The 20,413-nt window shown below is 47.5% G+C and overlaps 1 protein-coding gene and 1 long non-coding RNA gene across 4 annotated transcripts; both read right to left on the bottom strand.

Moving 5' to 3' along the window:
- Window positions 1–2,068, bottom strand: LOC108383502 (uncharacterized). 3 transcript variants are annotated; one of them, XR_012127453.1, is made up of 4 exons: window positions 1,964–2,068; window positions 1,687–1,826; window positions 1,088–1,238; window positions 1–974 (listed from the first exon to the last, which is right to left on the bottom strand). It is a non-coding gene; the product is annotated as an uncharacterized lncRNA (long non-coding RNA). The 3 variants fall into 3 exon arrangements; XR_012127452.1 differs by lacking the exon at window positions 1,964–2,068 and having other exon boundaries at window positions 1–507; window positions 833–974; window positions 1,687–1,957; XR_012127451.1 differs by lacking the exon at window positions 1,964–2,068 and having other exon boundaries at window positions 1,687–1,957.
- Window positions 2,069–5,221: 3,153 nt separating this feature from the next.
- Window positions 5,222–18,633, bottom strand: TKTL1 (transketolase like 1). The gene is given in 10 exon segments (XM_036991039.2): window positions 5,222–5,473; window positions 6,777–6,896; window positions 6,985–7,043; window positions 7,822–7,847; window positions 8,454–8,537; window positions 10,269–10,399; window positions 12,077–12,156; window positions 12,158–12,227; window positions 16,282–16,422; window positions 18,630–18,633. Coding segments are annotated over 10 exon segments (867 nt in total). The 3' UTR covers window positions 5,222–5,321.
- Between the last annotated feature and the right edge of the window lie 1,780 nt (window positions 18,634–20,413).

Raw genomic sequence — 20,413 nt, 5'->3', positions numbered from 1 at the left:
TTTTTACATGACCAAATTTATTAAACTCTCAACAGAAGCTTTCTGGGTGGTGCGTATCTTGTGCACGCGTGACAAGAGCGAGGAGACTCTGGGTGGAATTTGAGTGCCTGCTGCCAGTTCCTCGTTGACCCAAGCTGGCCGGTCAGCCCCAGTCACCGGGGGCGGGGGCGGGGGCGGGGTGTGTTGTTCACACGACCCACTGCTGCCTAGGCACTGGGCTGGGAGCAGTGCTTCTCTGCCACCCAGCCCCTGCCCTCTAAGGGGGCCAGTCCAGCTTGGGGGAAAGACAAGGAAATACTTCCCCTAACGGGAAGCGCTTAGTTACATTATTTACATGCGTAGGTGGCCCACAGGTGGACGAGGGAAATCCCTGGGGAAGCAGAGTAAATGAAAACGGGGGGTGGGGGTGGGGAAATGCGCGGGGCTGCAGCTGGGGCCGCTTGAGGAGCCGCCAGGCTCGGTTTCCAAGGTGCTCGCGGTGATGAGAGAGCAGAACTGAGATCCCACCTAAAGCCAAAGGGTCACCCCTTTGGCGAGGGCCAGCAGCTCCTTCCTGTATTCCCTCGGTTCCTTCAGCCCTCCCATCCCTGAGCGACCAACTGCTCCTATTCAATTCCCTCTGCTGAGAAACTTTGTATACGTATTATTATTATTTTTTTTGTATCCTGACTCGTGCCTGACTGATACAGAATTTGTACTGGGAGTGGCCCCAGAGGTGGGACCCAAAAAGATGAAATTTTGGGGCCTGGTCTGGTCGTGCCCTCGGGCTGCAGTGCAGGGCTGAGCTCCTTGCCAATGGGAAGCGGTGCCTCACAGTTTATCAAGCTCTCACCTGAGGTTGATCGGGACGAGGGGCCGCCTGCAGCCTGCAGCAAGTGAGTGGGGCGCCTGAGTGGCTGCTGCCCTGTGCTGTCATGGTGGCGATGACAGCTACAAAGGCTGTGCTGCGGGATGACTCCTGAGCGCGCCACAGCCTGCACAGACGAAGTATGACAAGCTCAGGCTCCTTACCTCTCAGCTCAAGTCACAGTGTCACAACCACAGTGTGACGACTTCCACTGCAGGCAGCCATAGACATTTCTCTTACCTTCCTGTACCTGCAGGCTGACAGTGCTGAAAATCAAACACACTGTTTGGTTGCTCGGGTCCCAGAATCCCAATGCCAGTTGAATTCCTGGTCTCTCCACGTTTCTCACGTGAAAGGCAGGGCAGTGGTTGGAGGAGTGGGGCCCTGAAACCTGGAGCGGGGACATCTGGTTGGCCTCAGATGAAGCCGACGATCAGGAAGACCCCAGGTCCTTCTGACCCTCCCCTGCCAGTGGAAGTAGCCCATCGTCCTGTGTCTGGGGGACTGGTGTTGTCATTACCTGCCCTGGGGCAGGTACCCCACGAGGGGGCACCCGCTGTCCTTGAGACCCTCTGCAACCACCCCCTGTTGCCATTAGACCTGTAACTAGGGTCCATTCACAGCTTGCTCCAGGGGCATAGGCACACAGTACGCAAAGAGGCACCTTTCATATCTGCCCCTACATCTACTGGAGCACTCCTGGGTCCCTGCTTTTAGTGTTTGCAACTCCTCACCAATTTGGGAATAGTTCTGAATTCCAATCCAGCTTTTTTTCTGATCTGAAGCATCGCCCGGAAGGCATGGTACCACAAAGGGTAGGTAGAAGGTACTCAACTTACCGTCTTTTCGCACGTGTGGCCGCCGCTGGGCCGGCGTGTGTGGATCGCGTGCTCTAGCTGAAGAGCTCAGCTCCCAGAGCCCACTGCCTTCGGCGGTCTGAGTCTGAAGCCGAACTCTGCTCTGCCTCACTTTCCTTCCCCTTTAGGATCCGGGAAGGGCCTGGGATGCTCACCTCCATTACCCTTACCTGCACCTCCCTCCATCTCCACCCTCCACTCCCCTGCACCGACATCACCCCATCCCAGTGTCCCTCTCCCTGTCCATGCCTGTTTCTACCTCTGGTCCGCCCGCGGTTCAAGGGGTTCTAGGACACGAGAGACGCAGCCGCGTCCACCTCCGTATAGGGTGGAGCCCTGGCAGCCCTGGGGCGTAGCCTCCCGTGGCCAGCTACTATGGGCGACGCCGATTGGCTGGAGAGCCCAAAGAGTGATGGGACAATACCCAGTGACGTGGCCTGGGTCGCCGCCCGCGGGGCGAGTGGCCGAGCCGGCGGCTGGCGCAGGCCCCATCCGGCGGCCGTGGCGCGGGCCGGTGTAAGGCGGTGTCTAATACTGGACGTCCCTGTAGGACCTCGGCGGTTCGGAGGGGTACGCGCAGCCAGGGCTGCGGAGGAGGGGAGGGCTGGCCTGCGAAGGGAGAAGCGGTGTGATTCTCCGCGGAGCCGTGGACTCTCCCAGGGAGGCTAGGATATGCGGAGGGCAGAGGCGGCGACTGCGTGGTTCGTAGCCCTCGATGGGGACGTTTCGATAGCACTTCTAAAGTCCTGGCCACGGTCCTGTGAGATAGATACTATCAGCATCATCAGCTCCACCGCTCCTTAGAGATGAAACAAACAGGCAAAAGAGTTACTTAGTTATCCCCCCAATCCCAATACCCTCCTGGCAATATTGTGATGTACTTAAGCGCCTACAGCAGTTGACCGTGTGCTTGCCTACCATCATCTTGGCTATTCTGCACTCGGGAGCTATAGCTGGGCCAAGGTGGCTACAGGGCCACTCTCTTCGCTGCGCGATCATCGCCCTGTTCAAGCCCTGTTACTAGACTGGTCCTACTGTTCTTGCTCAGTACGAGTGGGGTCCGAATTCAGGCTTTTGGAATGGCGCTTTACCTGTGGATGAAATTTATTGCTCCACTTAGGCTGTCAGTGCATTCGTGTGCACTGTTTCTGTTGTATACGTCAGATAGGGCATTTTACAGGAATACAAGCAGGTGTGGAGCTAGTGCATGGCTACATGTTCTGGCTTGTCTGTATTCATGATGGCTTTCCTTAGAGTGTACAGTACTTCACTGTAAGGCTGGAGGCACTGGAGGGAGAAGGGCGAGGACAGTGCAGGCGGGGCAGAGACAGCACCAAGTAGCCCTGTGCTGTATGGGGAAGGAACAAACAGCTCTTCCTGGATTCCGGTCCCATGACGTGCCGACAAACCCGGGATGCAGACCCCCTCCATCCGGAAGGAGACCTCTGGCTGTCCATCACCCAACCCTGAGCCAATAAAAAATTCCTCACCTACCCCTAGCGCGGCCCACTTCCCCCTCCCTTCCTTGTTCTCTTAAAAACTCCCGCCTCCCCTCCTGGGCGTGACTTCCCCGCCTGTGATAGCCAGACCAGGAAACCTCGCCTGGGAATTGCGCTCAAATAAACTACCTGGCCCTTTGTTGCCTCTCTTGGCCTGCTTATTTCGGTTGGAATTTATCTTACATTCACGTCACAGCATCTTCATGGTCATTGTCTCATTCACTCCTACAGAGCTGTTTAAGCATACAGACAAGATACATACATGCAAAAGCATCAACATAATTGCACATGACCCAGCAAGCCCACTCCTAGGTTTATAGACATTCAAAACAAGTGAAAATATACATCCACAAACTTGAGTAGGAATGTTCAGCACATCATTCACGAGACAAAATGAAAACCCAAATGTTCATCAACTGCTGGATAAAACGTGGTCTAGACATAGGATGGACTTTTATGTGGCCATAAAAAGGAATGAAATTCTGACTTGCACTAGGATGCAGATGAATCTCAAATGTGTCATGTTTAGTGAAAGAAGCCAGACACAAGGTGGCCACATACTGTGTGATTCCATTCATGTCCCAAACAGGCAAATCCAGAGACAGAAGATGAGTTGGTGCCAGGGGCTAGTAAGTAACTCCTAACAGGCTATATAGGTTTTTTTCTGGGGGGAATGCAAATGTCCTACAATTGACCATAGTGCTGCCTGTGCCACAGCTCTGAGTATACTAAAACCACTAAAGTGTACACTTTAAATGAGTGAACTATACAGAGAGTGACATGGTTAGTTGAGGCATAATTTTTTTGCTTATTTCTATTCCCTAAATTTTCTACAATGATCCTTTATCAACTGTTTTTCCAAAAATCAACTGTTGATATTTTAGATGTTGTAATATTTTGTATCAATTCTATCAACTGTTTTACAAAAATACATTTTTGAAATCTTATTAAGTAAGCATGGCAATAATCATGCTCATTTTACAGGCCAGGAAGCCAGCTCAGTGATTTAAAGGGGCAGGAGCAGAATGAGTAGCCCCAAGGAGGACTCCAAGTGCCAGGCTACTTCTTAAGTCTCTACCACACATTCTGGAATAAAGACTCCTGATGACCAGTTAATGAGGGCAACAAAAATAACGACCATGACATACCAGACACATTCAGTCAATTTTATGTTTAGTTTTGAAGCTTGAGCCCATCTTTATCTGGCTGGCACTTTCTTGTATTCCATCCGCATGAATTCTGTGCTCACAGCTGAAAGAAGCAGGGATGGCTTTTCAGGCCACCCACTGTCCCCTAGTGTTACACCTGCTACCCAGAACCATTTCCTATTTGCTATTAGGGGACAGGACTCTCTCCTGTTTTAGATAGAAGCTCCTTCCTGATTTAGGATCTAATCAAGAAGAAACCAAGTCACACATTCAAGGAACAAATGGGAAAAAGCAGCTGGTTTTTAAATGCTTTATTAACATTAACTAGTATCCTTAGTAGATGAATATAATTGAGCTAACAGTTTGGTTTGGTCACTGGGAAAATGAGTCATTTCTGAGGCCTCACAGAAGAGTGCAGTGTGGAGACTAGAACTAGTTGTGTTCTCTCTTCACAGAACCGTCACCATGAGCAGCACAGGACATCCTAAGAGCTTCTGCTGCTGCTCCACAGCCTCTGCACCATGAAGGGAAGTTGAAGGTGACTACAGAAGGCAATTCCAGGGCAGCTACAATCACACAGTCCCTGGGGAGCTTCAGGTAGGATGGCAGCATGTGCACTCCGGAACTGGGGCAGCAGTGTGCAGCTGAGCGCTTGCCTGCTACATAGCTAAAGTCACAGTTTCATTACATTATGAGGAAAATACACCCATTTAAGAACTGGGTACCCTTTATCACTCCCCAGGCTGGTTATCCATACTTCAGAAAAAACTATTCTGTCAGTTAAAACCTTACAACCCACTTCAGTGACTCAAAGATGACAGTTACAATTGTAGATGTAGTTATGGCTTAACAGGGAAGTAGTTAACTTGCTTTGCTTTTAAGAACCAAGCACAACAGTATAAACTTGAACAGTGGTTTGGCAACAAGCAGAAATATAAACAGGCCCATCTTTTAAGACCAAAGCCTACAGCTATAGGTCTTTGATGTGCCTGGCATGGATTCCAAACATATCCCTCAGCTCACTTGGTGTCCCACTCGGAGGCACTCCTGGCACTGCCAGCTGATGGACCAGGATGTCAGGCTCCATGGAGAGAGCTGCAGAGATGGCCTCCCCGATGCTACCTGGGAAAATAAGGAACATTGGCCTCTCTTCTGGAAGCTGCTAGTCAGCCTTAAAGCCTCATGACAGACCTTTGGATTTGCTGGATCCCAGGGAAACCTGTTTTTCACTAGCTACTGATTCATGTAAATAATCATTCCCTGACTGGCCAGGAGAGTTCTCATTTGAAGCTGTGGGTCTCCGAATTGCTCTTAGTCCCACCTATAGCAGGGGCCCTATCAGCCACAGCTCCATGGATTCAGGGATCTGTGAAGTTCAGATTCTCAAAAATTCTAGGAACCCAAAAATGGTTAAAACCAACAAACTCTACAGAAAAGAGTAACTGGCAGGCATGGAGCTGCTAGCTTCTGCCCGTAGATTGACCCTCAGGTGGCACCTGGGAAGTGGACTGGTGCAAGTCCCTACTGGTAAGGGTGGACCTTGTGCCTGGGCCATTTGCACAATGGCGTTCTGCGGAGCATCTGCTTTTCTCTGAGCGTCAGGAAGTTTGATGTGTGCCTCACAGAGGGTGCCTGCATGACCAGCCCTCAATAAAACCCCCAGACACAGAGTCTTTTGAGTGGGTTCTTGGGTCTCTAAGTGATAGATTTGTCACCGCTGGAGAAGGGAGTGCCCTTGGCTGACCCCTCCTGGGAAGGAGGGAGCCTAAGGCATGGGGTTCTCCAGTCCCAGCCTGTGCCTTCTGTCCTCGTGGACCCGGGGTGTGTGTGCCCTTCCCTGGCAACAAGCTTCAGCAGGGAGGGCACTGGGAGCGCTTCCGAGAACCACTGTGGGTCATAGATATGCTCTTGGGGACCCTGACGTGCTAACACATGAAGCTCCCTCATCCCCTCATCTGTGCCACCCAACCTTCCCAGGCCAAACTCTGCCCAGCCTCCTCTCCATGGCACGCATTCTCTTTCTGCATTGGCTGGGTTCTCTGCTTGCAAAACACTATTTCCATTTTGTGGGGACAAACTATTAGTCATTCAAATCTCAAGAGCAACTGTGAAGCTCTTCAACCCCCTCCCTGCCCACTGTGTTGAAAGTTAGACACTTCTTTGTGCTGCCACTGAGCCACCCAGGACCAGGCACTGTGCTAGGGACACATAAATGAGTACGGGCATGATCCCACCCTTACGAAGCCAGTGTAGGTGGGTGGGAGATCCCTAAACTGATACACTTGCAAGAGTAGTGATAAAGGTTGTTGGGTGAGTGGCTGCCGGAAGTGATGCCCGGGAGCATAGCACGCCTCCAAACACAGAAAACAAAAAACACATCCTGCCAAAGTAGACTTTCAGAATGATCTGCAAGGCCCACACACACCTTCTGGGTAGTGATCCTCCACTGTGATAACTCGGCCACCTGTGGCTTTTGCACTGGAGGTGATGGTGGCAACGTCCAGGGGCTTAACAGTGAACAGGTCGATGACACGGACAGAAATATCTGGGGAACATCAATAATTAGTTTGGTATATGAAGTAGACTTAGAATGAAAAGACCAATTGGGGCACATGAGGCAGCCCAAGTCCTACCTCTCCCCAGCTTGAACTGAGCTTGCTTGGTAAGATCTTCAGCAGCTGCTAAAGCTTCAACAGAGTATTGCACCCACTAAACAGAACTGCTGTGGTTACTATGCAGAGAGCACCTCAAAGTGGAGAACCTTTCTGCTCCACTGCTCCTCCCCGAGCCCACCCACTTGACTCCTTAGTCCTTCACTATACAAAAGGCTGGGTCAGCGCCCTAACAAGGACACACAGTTTGATAAGCCCCACCTTATGTCCGTTCGACAAATTCATCTGCTTCTCATTATTTTACCAAACCACTAAGTAATATACAATACACACACAAACTGACCCTTTAGCAAAGAAGGTGGAATTTAAGCTGGGATCTGAAGGGCAAAGGGCCAGAAGCAGGCTGTAAAGCCCACATGCTTCAAAGCACAGTCATACTCACCAAGGGGACTAGAAAGGCACCATCTCTGCCCCTACTTGAACATCTTGCTGGGGCGCACACACAGACCGGATTCCAATGATGAATTAGGTTAATTTAACAGGGGCCATTTTGGGGCATTTGCAATGTACTCTGTGCTGACCACCTTGCACGCCTGAGCGCCTGGTAAGGCCTGTGCATTAGTGAGCCCATTCTGTGGCCGAGGAAAGCAAATCTCAGAGCAGGAAGGACTTGCCTAAGGCGGGGCTGAGATGGGCAGCCAGGCCTGTCTGATGTCAAAGCTTGACTCTCTCAACCACTTGCTATTCTGCAAGCCAACACAGGGGTCCCCGGCCTTTTTTCATAGTTTTATTTCCTCTAAAGCCCCCCAAGCAAAGGCACCTGGAATTAATCATTTAGTCTCTCTGTATAGGTTTCCCTGTAGCTTAAGCCCTGCGGACAGTACAGATATTCAGGGCTTTTAAGCCACCTCATTCATTGAGAATGTCCTTGCCTTTATATATATACACACACTCCTATGTCCCCTTTACAAAATCCAGCCCTTGAATTATCCATGTCATGCATATTCCCACACACATTTTAGCCCATATCCTTTACCATCAGGACATTCACCTCATTTTGTTGGGACAGGGCAAACATTAGGGGAAAGAAAAAGGAGGGCAATGAGAAAGCTTTGCGAACCGCCTGACTGCCATCAAGACACCCAGACTGAACAGATCTGTTATTCATTTGAAATGAGTTCTATTATTTTGTTTAGCATGAGGTAATGGTAAGTTATAGCCAAGCAACTCAAGTGCCTTCAAGTTGTTATTACTTTAAGAGTTCAACAAAGAGGAGACTCCATTTGGAAAGGACAGAAGTTCGGTTCAGGCTGATACTGTTACAGTGTTCCTTCCTGAGAGACAGCAGGCAAAGGTCACAGCTGATTTTTAAAACACTAGAGCAAAGAATGGATTGAAGCCTCAACTGTGGGGCTGCCTAGTGCTAGCTCAAGAGCAGTTCTTTCCATGTGAAATGACACTAGAAGACGCTGGAGAACCGAAGGCCTTACCTTGGCCTTTCCTATCTCAAACTTTTCTTGTGGGGTATAAATAACTGCACACTCTGGCCGGCTGGTCTGAATGTAGCACATCTCCTAGGGCATAAATGAAAACCAGAGCTACACTTTAGAAAATCAAACTATATTTCCCGCTAATATACCTTAAAAAGTAAAGGGGACTTGGGAGGAAGACTCAAGAGCTCTTTTTATTAAAAATAAAGTGCACATTTTGAAGCAAGGGATAAAGAGTTACAACCCTTAGCAAAGTGGTCAGGTTACCACTGAGCCAGGCCAAGCTTGTGCAGGACCCTGGGGCCCGCCCTCAGTGACACCCTTTACATGCCGTTAGGCTCAGGGATTCAGGAAAGCTTACTCAATATACACTCACCTATTCTCTCTGCACAGAAAGAACATAAACTCAGGGCAAGAGCACTGACTCTTGTTGAATAGAAAGCCCAGAACATGATGTTAAACACTTAGGTTTTGCCACAATAACTTGTAATGATTCATCCTTAGAGATGCGTTAAACACTGGAATAGAAAATGACTCAATGTTTTCACAATGGCCAGAAGAAATACATGCTTTTATCAACTTGAACACATAAAAAGGAATATAAATACTCTAATGTCTAAAGTATTTATCAGCTTACATACATATTTAATCATACATTACAAGCTAATATATTAATTTAGAAACACTGCTTCTGTTTATTCATTCACAAATTATGAACCAATTCTACTCAGTGTTTTTATTGAAGTAAAATTTACCTAAGTGGAGCACACCATGAATTCTGACAAAGGCAAAGACCATGTAACCATCACCTGAGCCTGGACAGCATTTGCCCTGCCCAGGAAGCTTCCTCACACCTCTCCCCCAGTCACTCTCCCCACCTGAGATGCATCCTTTAATCTGATTTCTATTACTATAGCTTTGTTTTGCCTCTTTTTTGAATTTTCTACAAATAGGATCCTCCAACACATAGGATATCATGCTGTATATGTATAGGTAGAAAATAACTTCCTGGATTTAGTTAAGTAAAAAACCAACTACAGCACAGTATGTACTATGGGAGCCCACTTAGGTCTCCGTAAGGAAAAAAAACCGGTCAAGGAAAGGTGTCTCTAATGTGCCGGACGCACCCAGCAGAACTCGCACGGCCGGGCCCCAGCCACGCCCAGCGCTGCCTGTGCGAGGGCACAGGTGGGTGTGAGGCTGGGTGGGGATGGGGATCTGGTGACTGGTAGTCTGAGTGGTTGGCAAGGTAAAGACTCTGTGCCCTAGCTACCTGTGCACCTGGGCTCTGGACAGGAATCAAGTTGTGTCCCCCTGCTGCCCTTGTGTGAACTTCAGGAAGGGCACGTGGGACCAAGCCATAGTCTTGCCTTCTAAGCAGTGTCTTGAGGGGGCAGGGCTAGGGATTCTGGGGTTTGTCCCACTGGCTACTCTCCAGCTTTCTGGATGTCACAGGTGCTGCTGGGCTGGGGTGTGTCTAAGGCCAGCCCCTAGTAGCTCATGCTGCAGCCCCCTCCCTGGCCCTGCTGATGGCTCTTCTCCCACCGAGCCCCACCTAATGCAGGCCATCAAGTGCTGGTCAACAGCCTTCTGCCCTGTTTGTCCTTTACAACATGAATGTTCTCTGTGCTTAATCACCTTTTTTTGTGAAATGGTTCTATTTCTAAAAGGAATCCTACAAACTAAAATTTCTATAATGAATATCTATTACCTTTATGCTGAGGAAAAAAATGGGAAAAATCCAACTATCACTACAAAACTAGTAGCAGAGCCTAGAAGTATTTCCTGTCTGAACCAGTATCCCTTTAAAAGTACCTTGGTATTGGCTGCCAGGAGAACAGCATGCTCTGTCGAGACAGCATCACCTGGATAGAAAATAGTGCAGTTGGGAATGGCTCGGAGCATGGCCAGATCCCGCAAGGCCATCTGGGAGGGGCAGTCTCCACCTGAGAAAGCCAAGCCACAGCCCAACAAAAACATGAGCAAGACCCAACTAGGAACTCACCCTCCGCTGGATAACGAACAGCACTTATTGCCATAGGGGGCCCACAGCTGTAGCAGAGCCCACAAAACTGATTCTTACGTCAATATAATGTCTCATAGTGGCCTGCCATGTGTCTCTCTCCTGTGAGACATCACTGTGACACTCTGAGTTAGGCTCCTGATTGACCTTTCAGATCAACACCGGTGGCTTCCTCTTGGCCCTGACCCTCGCCAGACTCTGACACTCAGTCGCTGGGCACTGCTGGCGCTGGCCAGGGTTGGCTCAAAGCTCTGCTCCCTGAGCACCGGTGGCCGAGTTGGCCCCACCAAGGCTGCCCCTGTCCTCTTCTCCTAGGAGGGGCCTGTCAGGCTCTGTCCTTCCTTGTCTGCTCTTCTATCTTCTCCATCAAGAAACTGTTGTTTTCAGATTGAAGTAGTCTTTTTCATTTCTCAATGCCTTCAAAGCAGCTCAGCATACCTTTGGAGCACCCTTGGGGGGTGTGAGAACAGAGGGGGGCCTCTGTTTGGGAACAGTGTTTCTGGCCCAAAACAGGGTGGAAGGGAAAGCCCAGTGTACACCAAGGTGGCCTGGCTCTTCCAGCTAGGAAGTGGACTGTCACTATACATGTGGCTTTACTCGTGACAACTGTCTAACCTCAGACCCTGGTTCCTCTGCTTTGGACCTAGAGCCACTTCACTTAGCTGACTGATTTTAGGCCCTGAAATACTGCTGGCCCTCCTCTTCCCCCGCTCTGCTTTCCCCCACTGTATCTGACTTTTCCAGAGACTTCTTAGCCAGTCTGGCCCTCTCAAGAACGTCCAGAAATGATGCCCAAACATGTAAGTCCAGCCCCCCCTCCTCTAGCACCATAGCAGTGACTGCAAGCTGTCTCAGATGACTTGCCCCACTACACGTGCGCCAGGCACCTTGCTTGTCAGTCATGAGCACAAACAACTCCCTGGCGTTCCCTGAGTGAGAAACTCCTGGAGACTGGCGCTCTGCTTTTCGTGCAGTTTTGGCCTCCTCCATCTGCCAGCAATGTTAACTTCTTCCTTTAGACTCTCAGATTCACCTTTATTTTCTCTCAGCTGCTAGCACACACTATTTCAACCCTCTGGCTTCCCCATCTCCCATTGTTTGTTTAGCCTGTCCTGTCAGGTTAAGGCCCTGAGAGCAGCGTCAGCCTCGGCCTCCCTCCCTTGCGTTGACCCCTTCGATGCTTCCCATTCCATCTGAGCAGGCTGCTCTGCCCACACACAGCCCTGGTGGGCTATGCCCCTCACTTCCCTGTGCCCATGCTGCTTGTCCCCAGTTAGACAAAGCTGACCTCACTGAGAACACAAAGGAATTCTGTGATGCCAGGGTGGCCTTTTTCATACCCAGTTTGTTGCTCAACACTTAAGAGGCACTCAAGACAGATAATTATTTCTCAGTGACTGAAAGAGTGAACACTTAACGGTAATACCAAGAGATCTGCTCAAAAGTAACCAGGAGTGTCTGAAAGTTTTAAAGCAAAAACAGGTTACGAATAATCAAACATTACAGAACCCTAAGTATATTGGCAGGTCAGCCACTCACATACTAATCTTTCTCTGTAAAGGAAGAAAGCTCCCAAGATGATGGCACTGAGAACCCGTACCAACAGATAACCCTCAGTGGGACCCAGTAAGGTTGATGGTGGTTTGAGAGATGCCTCCCATCTGGATCTGGTCAAATACTTGTCAAAAAGGCAGCAAAGGTGCCAGCAAAAGCAATGGTCTGACAACAGATGATGTATCCCAGCACCACGCCTACGTGTAATACAAAGAAGGTGAATCAGAACACTGGATCCTGCTCCCGTTATGCCTCAGTGCTCGGCCCTTTCCCTTACCCACTGTAGAGTGCATGGCTCCCAGGAGAGCCCTACTCCACACACACCCCTGCCTCCCCTCTTCCCAGGCACCTACCTGAGAAAACCCCAGCCCTGGCAAACTCACTGTGTCCCCTGAACACTGCCAGAAAATACAGACTCCTTCAAATCCAAGATGCGGAAGCACAGAACGCTCAAGACTACGCTGCACCCCCTTTTCCCTGTCCCCTCCCATGACGCCCTCACCTAGAACCTCCTGGGAAAGAAGAGGTGAAAGATGGAGGGTCTTCTCTCTGCTCCAATCACCCCTGTCCCAGCCCTGTGCCACTAAGACATGGCAGCCCTGAACATACTGAAGGCCCACACGCCATGCTTTCTCATCCCACTCCTGCTTTCTCAAGGGCATCTCAATGCAAATATCCCCTCTCCTCCTGTGTTCAATCACTTGCTCCCTTTCTCTTGGGCTGTTCTCTCATCGTCATGCGGTAGTATCTTCCTCATCCCCTGCCCACGCTCTCCATCTGGGTTCTCCTTCGCAGAACTCTTCTCACACACCCCACTTGGCCGTTTCTCACCCTCTGCCCAGCCTCCGTCATGTAGGCCACCCTCCCCGAGGGGCCTCCGTGTGCGCAGCATTTGACTTCACAGCAGCATGTGGCACAGCAGCCCTCCTGCCTCACTGGATGCGGCCGCCATCCCCACTCCCTCATCTGCTGGATGGCCCACCTCTTTTTCGTGGCTGGACTGAATCCTGGGGCTCAGGATCACACCCTTGCTCCTCTGCCCCCTCCACTGGGAGCTCGTACGTGGTCTCAGCCATCACTCTGACCTGCATTATACTAATGACCTCCCATGGAACGCCAGGCTCACATACGCCAGCAGGTGTCAAACTAAAAGATGAATATCTGGAGATAAATAAAGACCTTCCAAGGGGCACATGGCCATTGTTTCACCGTCAAGATCCTTGACTCCACATTTGTGTGCAGGAGAAAAGGCCCATTGCTTCCTTTCCCATGTGTCTCCCTGACAATCATCTTCTAGCAAACTCTCGACCTTCTCAAATCCTACAGTGGGACAGCACCCGGGAGCACGCAGTCTCTGGGGTGAGACGAAAAGGACCATCCGAAACAAGCACAGCGGCAACGAGAAAGCAAAGAACTCAGATGAGCAGAGAGCAAATCCTTTTGTAAGTCAGGTGTTTTCCAGTTCTATCCTTGCAACAAAACTGAAAGAGAACCTAATGGAACTGTCAACTCTTCACTAATCATTTTTCATGAACAACTCTATACATTGTTTAAGACTACTGTGACTTCGGGCTTATAACTGGGCAGGAATTCAAAGAATCAGATGAATTCCTACAATAAAACTCCTTCTATTATCATTAACCTATTTATGTGAATAAGGTTTCTTGGCACTTACATCATTAAAACAGCAATAGACTCTGTTTGGAATCTTGTCTCATTCAAGCTATAACTATATTTAATCCATTGATACACAAACTAATAATTATAACCATAGCTCAATCCAAAAGAAAAAACTAATGCTCCAAGGCCTATGGACACAGGATAAATTTTAAAAACTTTCAATTTATATGCATATTTTCTTGCAGAGAACAATAGCATTATCGATAAAAGGCTTTTGTGCATAAAAATATGCTGGGAAAATAGAATGGAAGAAAGAATTCAAGTATAAAAGGATTTAATTTCTCACAGTTAAAGACAGTCCTCATGTAATCTTTAACATGAAGACTCTTTCATTTTATGATTCACTATTTTAAAGTGCCACAAACTTTGATATATGGGAAATTACATCTTTTGCAACTAAAATTTGTGATGAGGAATTTAGATGTTAATTTAAAGCTAGGCAGGATATGTAATTAATAAGAACCCGGCCAGCAGTTTGGAGAGCAAAGGCATTCAATGACAACTGACACAGCTGCCGACCTACATGATCCCCCTCCCCCATGCCTGTCAGGTACCTGCCCTGACACAGCTCCTGTGTCCCCAAATATAGTCCTCCCTCGGTCGTGTCCATCTCATGACGTGACACCACTGCACCAGGTGCTCTGGCCCACACCCTGGTGCCAGCCTTTGTTCCTGCCCTGACACCTACCCCATGGGGTCCTACTGTCTCTCCTGTCAAGGCAGATTCGGGATAAGTCTGCTTCTCTCCACCCTCCAGCTACTGTCCTGGCCCAAGTCCCACCTTCCATCACCCTCAACTCCTGCCATAAGCTATCCTCCACAGTGTAGGGTCTCATAAAACACATCATGTCCCATGGATGGACCCATCAGGTATTATGCTAAGCAAAGTAAGTCAGACAAAGACCAATGCCATATGATCTCACATATATGTGCAGTCTAAAAAACAAATGAACAAAAACACTTCACCTCACTTTTCCTGCTTCAAGCCCCCCAGTGGTTTCCCAGCAAACGTCAAGGAAACTTGAGATGCTGAATGTGGCCTGTAAAGCTCTGTATGGTCTGGCCCCTGGAGACCTTTCTGTGGCAATTTCCTTCTGTGCTCACAATGCTTCTGCCGCTGCCCCTCGTGCTCCCTAAACCTCTCAAATCTGGACCTACCACGGAGCTAGCTGTGCCTTTTGCTGGGAATGCTTCCCTCCAGAGAGATCTGTGCATGACTGACTCCTTGTCACTTAAAACTCAGCTTAAATGTCATGTCTCCTTAGAGGTTGTCCCTGACTGGCCCCAGTCACACTCTTTACCACAGGCTCCAGTTCACCACAGCACTGGATACCACCTGCTGGGCATGCATTCACTTGCTGTCTTCCCATTGGGGGCACAGCAGCAGGCACAGAGCACCCAGCTGCTGGCACAAGGAATCAGTGAGTCAGGGAACGAGCTTTTGGACGGGTGGCTAGATTCAGAAATGCATGGGTTGGATTGTTTTCCATTCAAAATGGAAACAGCTTAATGAGACTCACAGCAAGATACACATATTCCTACAGTTTTGACCGCTTCCCTTACTGAACAGGGGAGCTTAAATTCTAACACTAACAGGGCCAGTGGGAGGCAGGGACACAGCAAGCTGGCTGTGGATGTCCATCCAAATGGGGTCCCTGCTTGGCTCCAGCCAACGGTGGCAGGAGTAAATCCCAGTGTTGCCAGATTTTCCCATTCTTCACTCTACCCCCAGAAGAGAATCCAGAATCCAGAAATTTGGATTCTATATAAAATCTGATTTTTAAAAGCTAGAAACTAATTTTAAAAAATCTGTTAACTACTACTCATTCTAAATGAAATATCTCTGGTGGTCGTGTGAGACCTGCTGGCTCATAGTTTCCAGGCTGGTGCTGAGTTTGGCCTCCATGATGTGTAGATAGATGTGCACTGTCTACAAACAAGCTTCACAAAACAAGGCGTTTACTTGCATCAACGTCTTTCTCCCCCGAGATTGGTGGGGGTAATATGTACATATGTAAAAGAGACCCCCTGCATTAACATCACTCTGGGGGGAGGCTGAAGCACAGAGAAGTAGAGTAGCTTCTCCTAAGGCCACAGCTCTACCAGCATTCTTCAGGCTGCATTTAGTGCGACATTTGGTATTTAGGGTATATTAGGCACCGCGCTATAGTGGAGAGCGAGAAACCAGTCTCTTGCAGCTCTCTCAACCTCCTGGCCTCTGGGTGGTTGTAGGATCACCTGATTCTGGGCTGGGCAGAAAGAGTGGGAATACCTATAGCTATTAGGGAGCTTAGAATGTCTGGAGCCCTGGGGTCGGATGGCTGTGGCCCTCCACCTGCTACCCTCAGCCTATAGGAAGAAGGTGCTGGGAAGTCTACCATGCCACTCCCAGCAGTCCTGGAAGCCACCCCCAGACTCTGGCTACTTGCTACCTGTTTCCACAGAGTCTATTTTTCCCCCCAGTTCCTTTGCTTTTATAAATGGGAAGAGAAACTGCAAAAGGGCAGTCAATCTCCTGTGTCCGGTGGGCCACCGTTAGTCAGTGAACCAAGAGGTATGCCTACAGCACACACACCATGTTTTGCTTGGCGCTAAAACACTTGCTGAACTGCTCAGGGTGCTCCTTCTTGAATACATCAGAGAACGTGGAGGTTTTGGTGTCACCATCCAGCACGATGACTCTATTACTTGCACAGCTTTCCGAGTACCTATCTGAAAGGGTCAGACAGTAGTTTCTCAGAATGGTGACGTTTATCAGCATTACAAATTGTCTTCTCACGTTAATGAAGAAAGCAAATTTATGATTCACCAAAAATCTCTTTCAGGGTCATAAAATGCATTGGCAGTCAATCTAAAATCATACTTGGCTCACTGGGTATTAATTTCTCAAAGAAGAATTTATTCTTCTGTCCCATTCATACAGTTGACTTAAAAGTTTAGATTTCCCCAAATGCTAATGCCTCTGTGACTTTCTAACTATAAAATTGATAATAATGGTCCCTGAAAAAATCAAAATGTAAAACTTTAGAATCATGATGTCAATAACAAAGAACTCCATTAGGATATTGTTTGAGATTGGACTGAATTTATGTATTAAGGGAGATTGATATCTTTAAAATAGTGAGTTTTTCTACTGCAAATCAAGGTGTGGTAGTTCCTCAAATGGTTAGACATAGAATTACCACATGACCTAGCAATTCTACTCCTAGGAGAAAAATACATCTATACAAGAACTTGTACGCAGATGTTCAAAGCAGCATTATTCCCAATGGCCAAAAGGTAGAAAAAATCCAAATGCCCATCAAGGCAAGAATGGATTAACAAAGTGTATTCTATATCCATGAAATGGAGTACTGTACATGCTACAACACGGATAAACCTTGAGAAAATTTTGCTAAATGAAGTAAGCCAGACACAAAAGCTCGCATATTATATGATCCCACTGATATGAAATGTTTGGAATGTGCAAATCCACAGAGACAGAAAGTACATCAGTGGATCCTAGGTGCAGGGTGGGAGTGGAGAGTGACTGCTAGTGTGGATGGGGTTTCTTTTTGGGGGGATGGAGATGTTGTAAGATTGAGTGCAGTGAATCTGCCCAATTCTGTTAATATGTTAAAAATCACTGAACTGTACACTTCAAATGGATGGATTATATAGGGAGTTGTTATATCTCAAAAAAGCTGTTATAAACTTCCCCCAAGGTTTTCCTCTTCATTATTTGTCTTCCATTCATCCACTCTTAAAAATAGTTAAAAAAATAGGCAATTCCTGTAGATAGTACACACGTTATGAGAGAATATTGAATGAAGAGGCCATCTTCCTCCCCCTCTCCTGTCCCGAGCCACCCAGTTTCCCTCCCCAGAGGTAAGCGGAAATAACAGGTTTGTGCAGTATCTTTTCAGGAATGGTCAATGCACAAAATGATTGGTAAGCATCTTCTACGCATAAGGCATGTGGGCTTCTTTCAATGCTATAATTTTATAAGCATCTTATTATAGATCTTAAACATTTAAGTTCATCTTTTAGTTATTTTAGTTCTTATTGCCATTATAAAAGGGACCATCTCTCCATTTTGTTAATGTAAGAAAGGAATTAAACCTCGTATATCAGTTTTGCTACAAGCTCTCTTGCTGGACTCTTCTTTTTATAACCATTTCCATTGATTCTTAGATTTTCTAGATATACAACTACCATCTGAAAATGACGACAGGCTTGCCTTGTCTTTGTTAGGACTGAGTCTTTTATTCTGTTATTTAACCAAATTGACTAGCACTTCCAGGACGGGGCTGACTCTGCCAGATTAATGAGGTGCTTTTATTGGTAGGTACAAAGGTGGTTCCAGGTTTAAGATATCTAGATTGATAATGGAACTGAAGTTATCTCACTTGCCCTATTTTGCCTTAATAAGAGTTTAAAACACAAAAACAAAAATATGAATGAATGAATTTTATGAAAATGATAATAATTTCTCCCCTCTGGTATTGATGAATCATTCTATTACTAATTTGAACTTCACTGATTCATATACTTGTTAAAATGCACTAAGGGAGCTGAGATTGGTGAATGTTTTTCCAATTTTTACATCAATATTCCTAAGTGAGTTTGGTTTGGAGGCCAGGAGTCCAAAATCAGTTTCATTTGGCCAAAGTCAGGGTGCAGCAGGGCCGGGCTCCCTCTGGAGACTCTAAGGGACAGTCCATTCCTGGCTCCCTTCCAGCGTCCACTGATTGCCAGTTCCTTAGCTTGTGGCAGCACCACTCCAATCTTCCAGGCCAGAATGTTCACGTTTCTGCCCTCTCTGTCTTCATGTGGTCTCCTCTATGTGCAAAGGCTCCCTCTGCCTCCCTCTGAAAGGGATGTGCGTGATGGCACATTCGCTCAGGACCTCCTCTGTCCCTGCCACATGATGCCCCTACCCATGATGCTTGATGCCTCCTACACCTGTTTCTCCATCCCAGATGTCTCCAAGTTGCAGGCCATTAGGTTCTAGCTCAGTTTGCCAAAAGCCAATCCCCACGTATGATCAAGAGTATACTCCTGCAACAATGTCCTAACCCCAGTTTGGGACGATTGGTATTGGAGAGAGTGGCCTTCACAGCTTTGGGAGATATGGGGGGCATTTGGTTGGCTGGTCATCGTTTTGCCTTTGTAAGAGCATTTTCCAGAGTAGTCCACTGGCTCCTGCGACTGTGGAGCTAGACAGAGAATGGTCGTTGACCAAGGGAAGGACAGGGAGGACACTCAGCTGTGTCACAGCGAGGATGCTGCTGCCAGAGGGTGAGGAGGCTGGGGCCCCAAGAAAAGAGGGGACTAAGAGAATATCTTTTGGAATTAACATCTTATTCAATAATATGTTCAAGAATACATTAATAATTCTTATGAGTGTATTAATGAAGAATCTACTCATTGTCTTTAAAGTTGTGAAGAATCTATTCATGAATATATACTTGAACATAGTTAATATCTTGAATGTTCTTGTGGCTAGATCCTTCATGTAACTGGAAAGCTAGTCATGGGGAATCTACCTTCGGGGTGGACACCCTGTCATCTACCCCCTCTATGGGCAGCAGCCTCAGCCATGTCAGCCCCCTTTCTTCTCAGCGGTGAGCAGGGCAGAGACCAATTGCATACTCCTTGAGAGACTATTATGAACTGGCTCTTGATGAATTGGCTTTTGATAAATGGATGTTCAGCTTATTTGCTGCCCAGGGGACATCTCCATGTGGGTGTCAGTCACATTCTGGAAGCAGGACCACATTGACCTCCTTGCGTCACATTCCCAGTCTTCCTGGGCTCTTCCCTCCATGGTAGTGCTAGACGCCTCCTGGCCTCTGGCCTTCCTGCAGCCCAAACGAGGAACCTCACAGTATTTTTTTAAATTATGAAATACTGTAAACCCAGGGAAATGTAGAGAATAACATGATCAGCGTGTAGACCCATCCCTAGCTTTCTCAGATTGTAACAAGTACTGTGTTCACTTCAAATCTTGTTTTTTGAAGAAATAAAAGTTTTAAAGATCCGCTTGAAGATCTCATTACGCATTCCCAGTTCCATCCCCCTCCTTCCCACCTCCTTATCCTTGTTGGGCCCTGACCTTTTCCATGCGGGCTTTTATACTTTTACTGCTTATAAACACAGCCTTAAATAACAGGTAGTGATGGTATGTTTGTGTTTTTTAGCAGCTCTGCTGAGATATAATTTACATGCCATAATATACACCACTTTAACTGTAGGTTTATGATCTTTACTAAATTTACTGAGTTGTGCAACCATGACCACAGTCCAATTTTTTGTTTTTATTTTAATAATAGCTTTATTAATATATAATTCACATCCTATAAAATGTATCCATTTAAAGTGTACAATTCAGTGGTTTTTAGTATATTCAGAGTAATGCAACAATCACAAGCATCTCATTCCGGAATGTTGTCATCACCCCAAGAAGAAACCCCACCCTGTTATTAGTCACTCCTCTCCTCCCTCTAACCCAAGCCCCTGGCAACCACCTCTTGGCTTCCGTCTTTATGGACTGGCCTCTTCTGGACACGTCATCTAAATGGAATCATATAGTATGTGGTCTTTTGTGACCATCCCATTCCTATAATCAACAGATTTTTATGGAATAACTTCTTCATGCCAAACTGGTGCTAGAAATGTATATGGAATTTAATGGCATACATGGAAAACTTAGATTTTTATT

This window comes from Manis javanica, chromosome X (assembly GCF_040802235.1).
Source record: "Manis javanica isolate MJ-LG chromosome X, MJ_LKY, whole genome shotgun sequence".
Taxonomy (NCBI): Eukaryota; Metazoa; Chordata; class Mammalia; order Pholidota; family Manidae; genus Manis; species Manis javanica.
The sequence above is the reverse complement of the archived record's forward strand: the minus strand, read 5'-3'. Positions and strand labels throughout refer to the sequence as shown.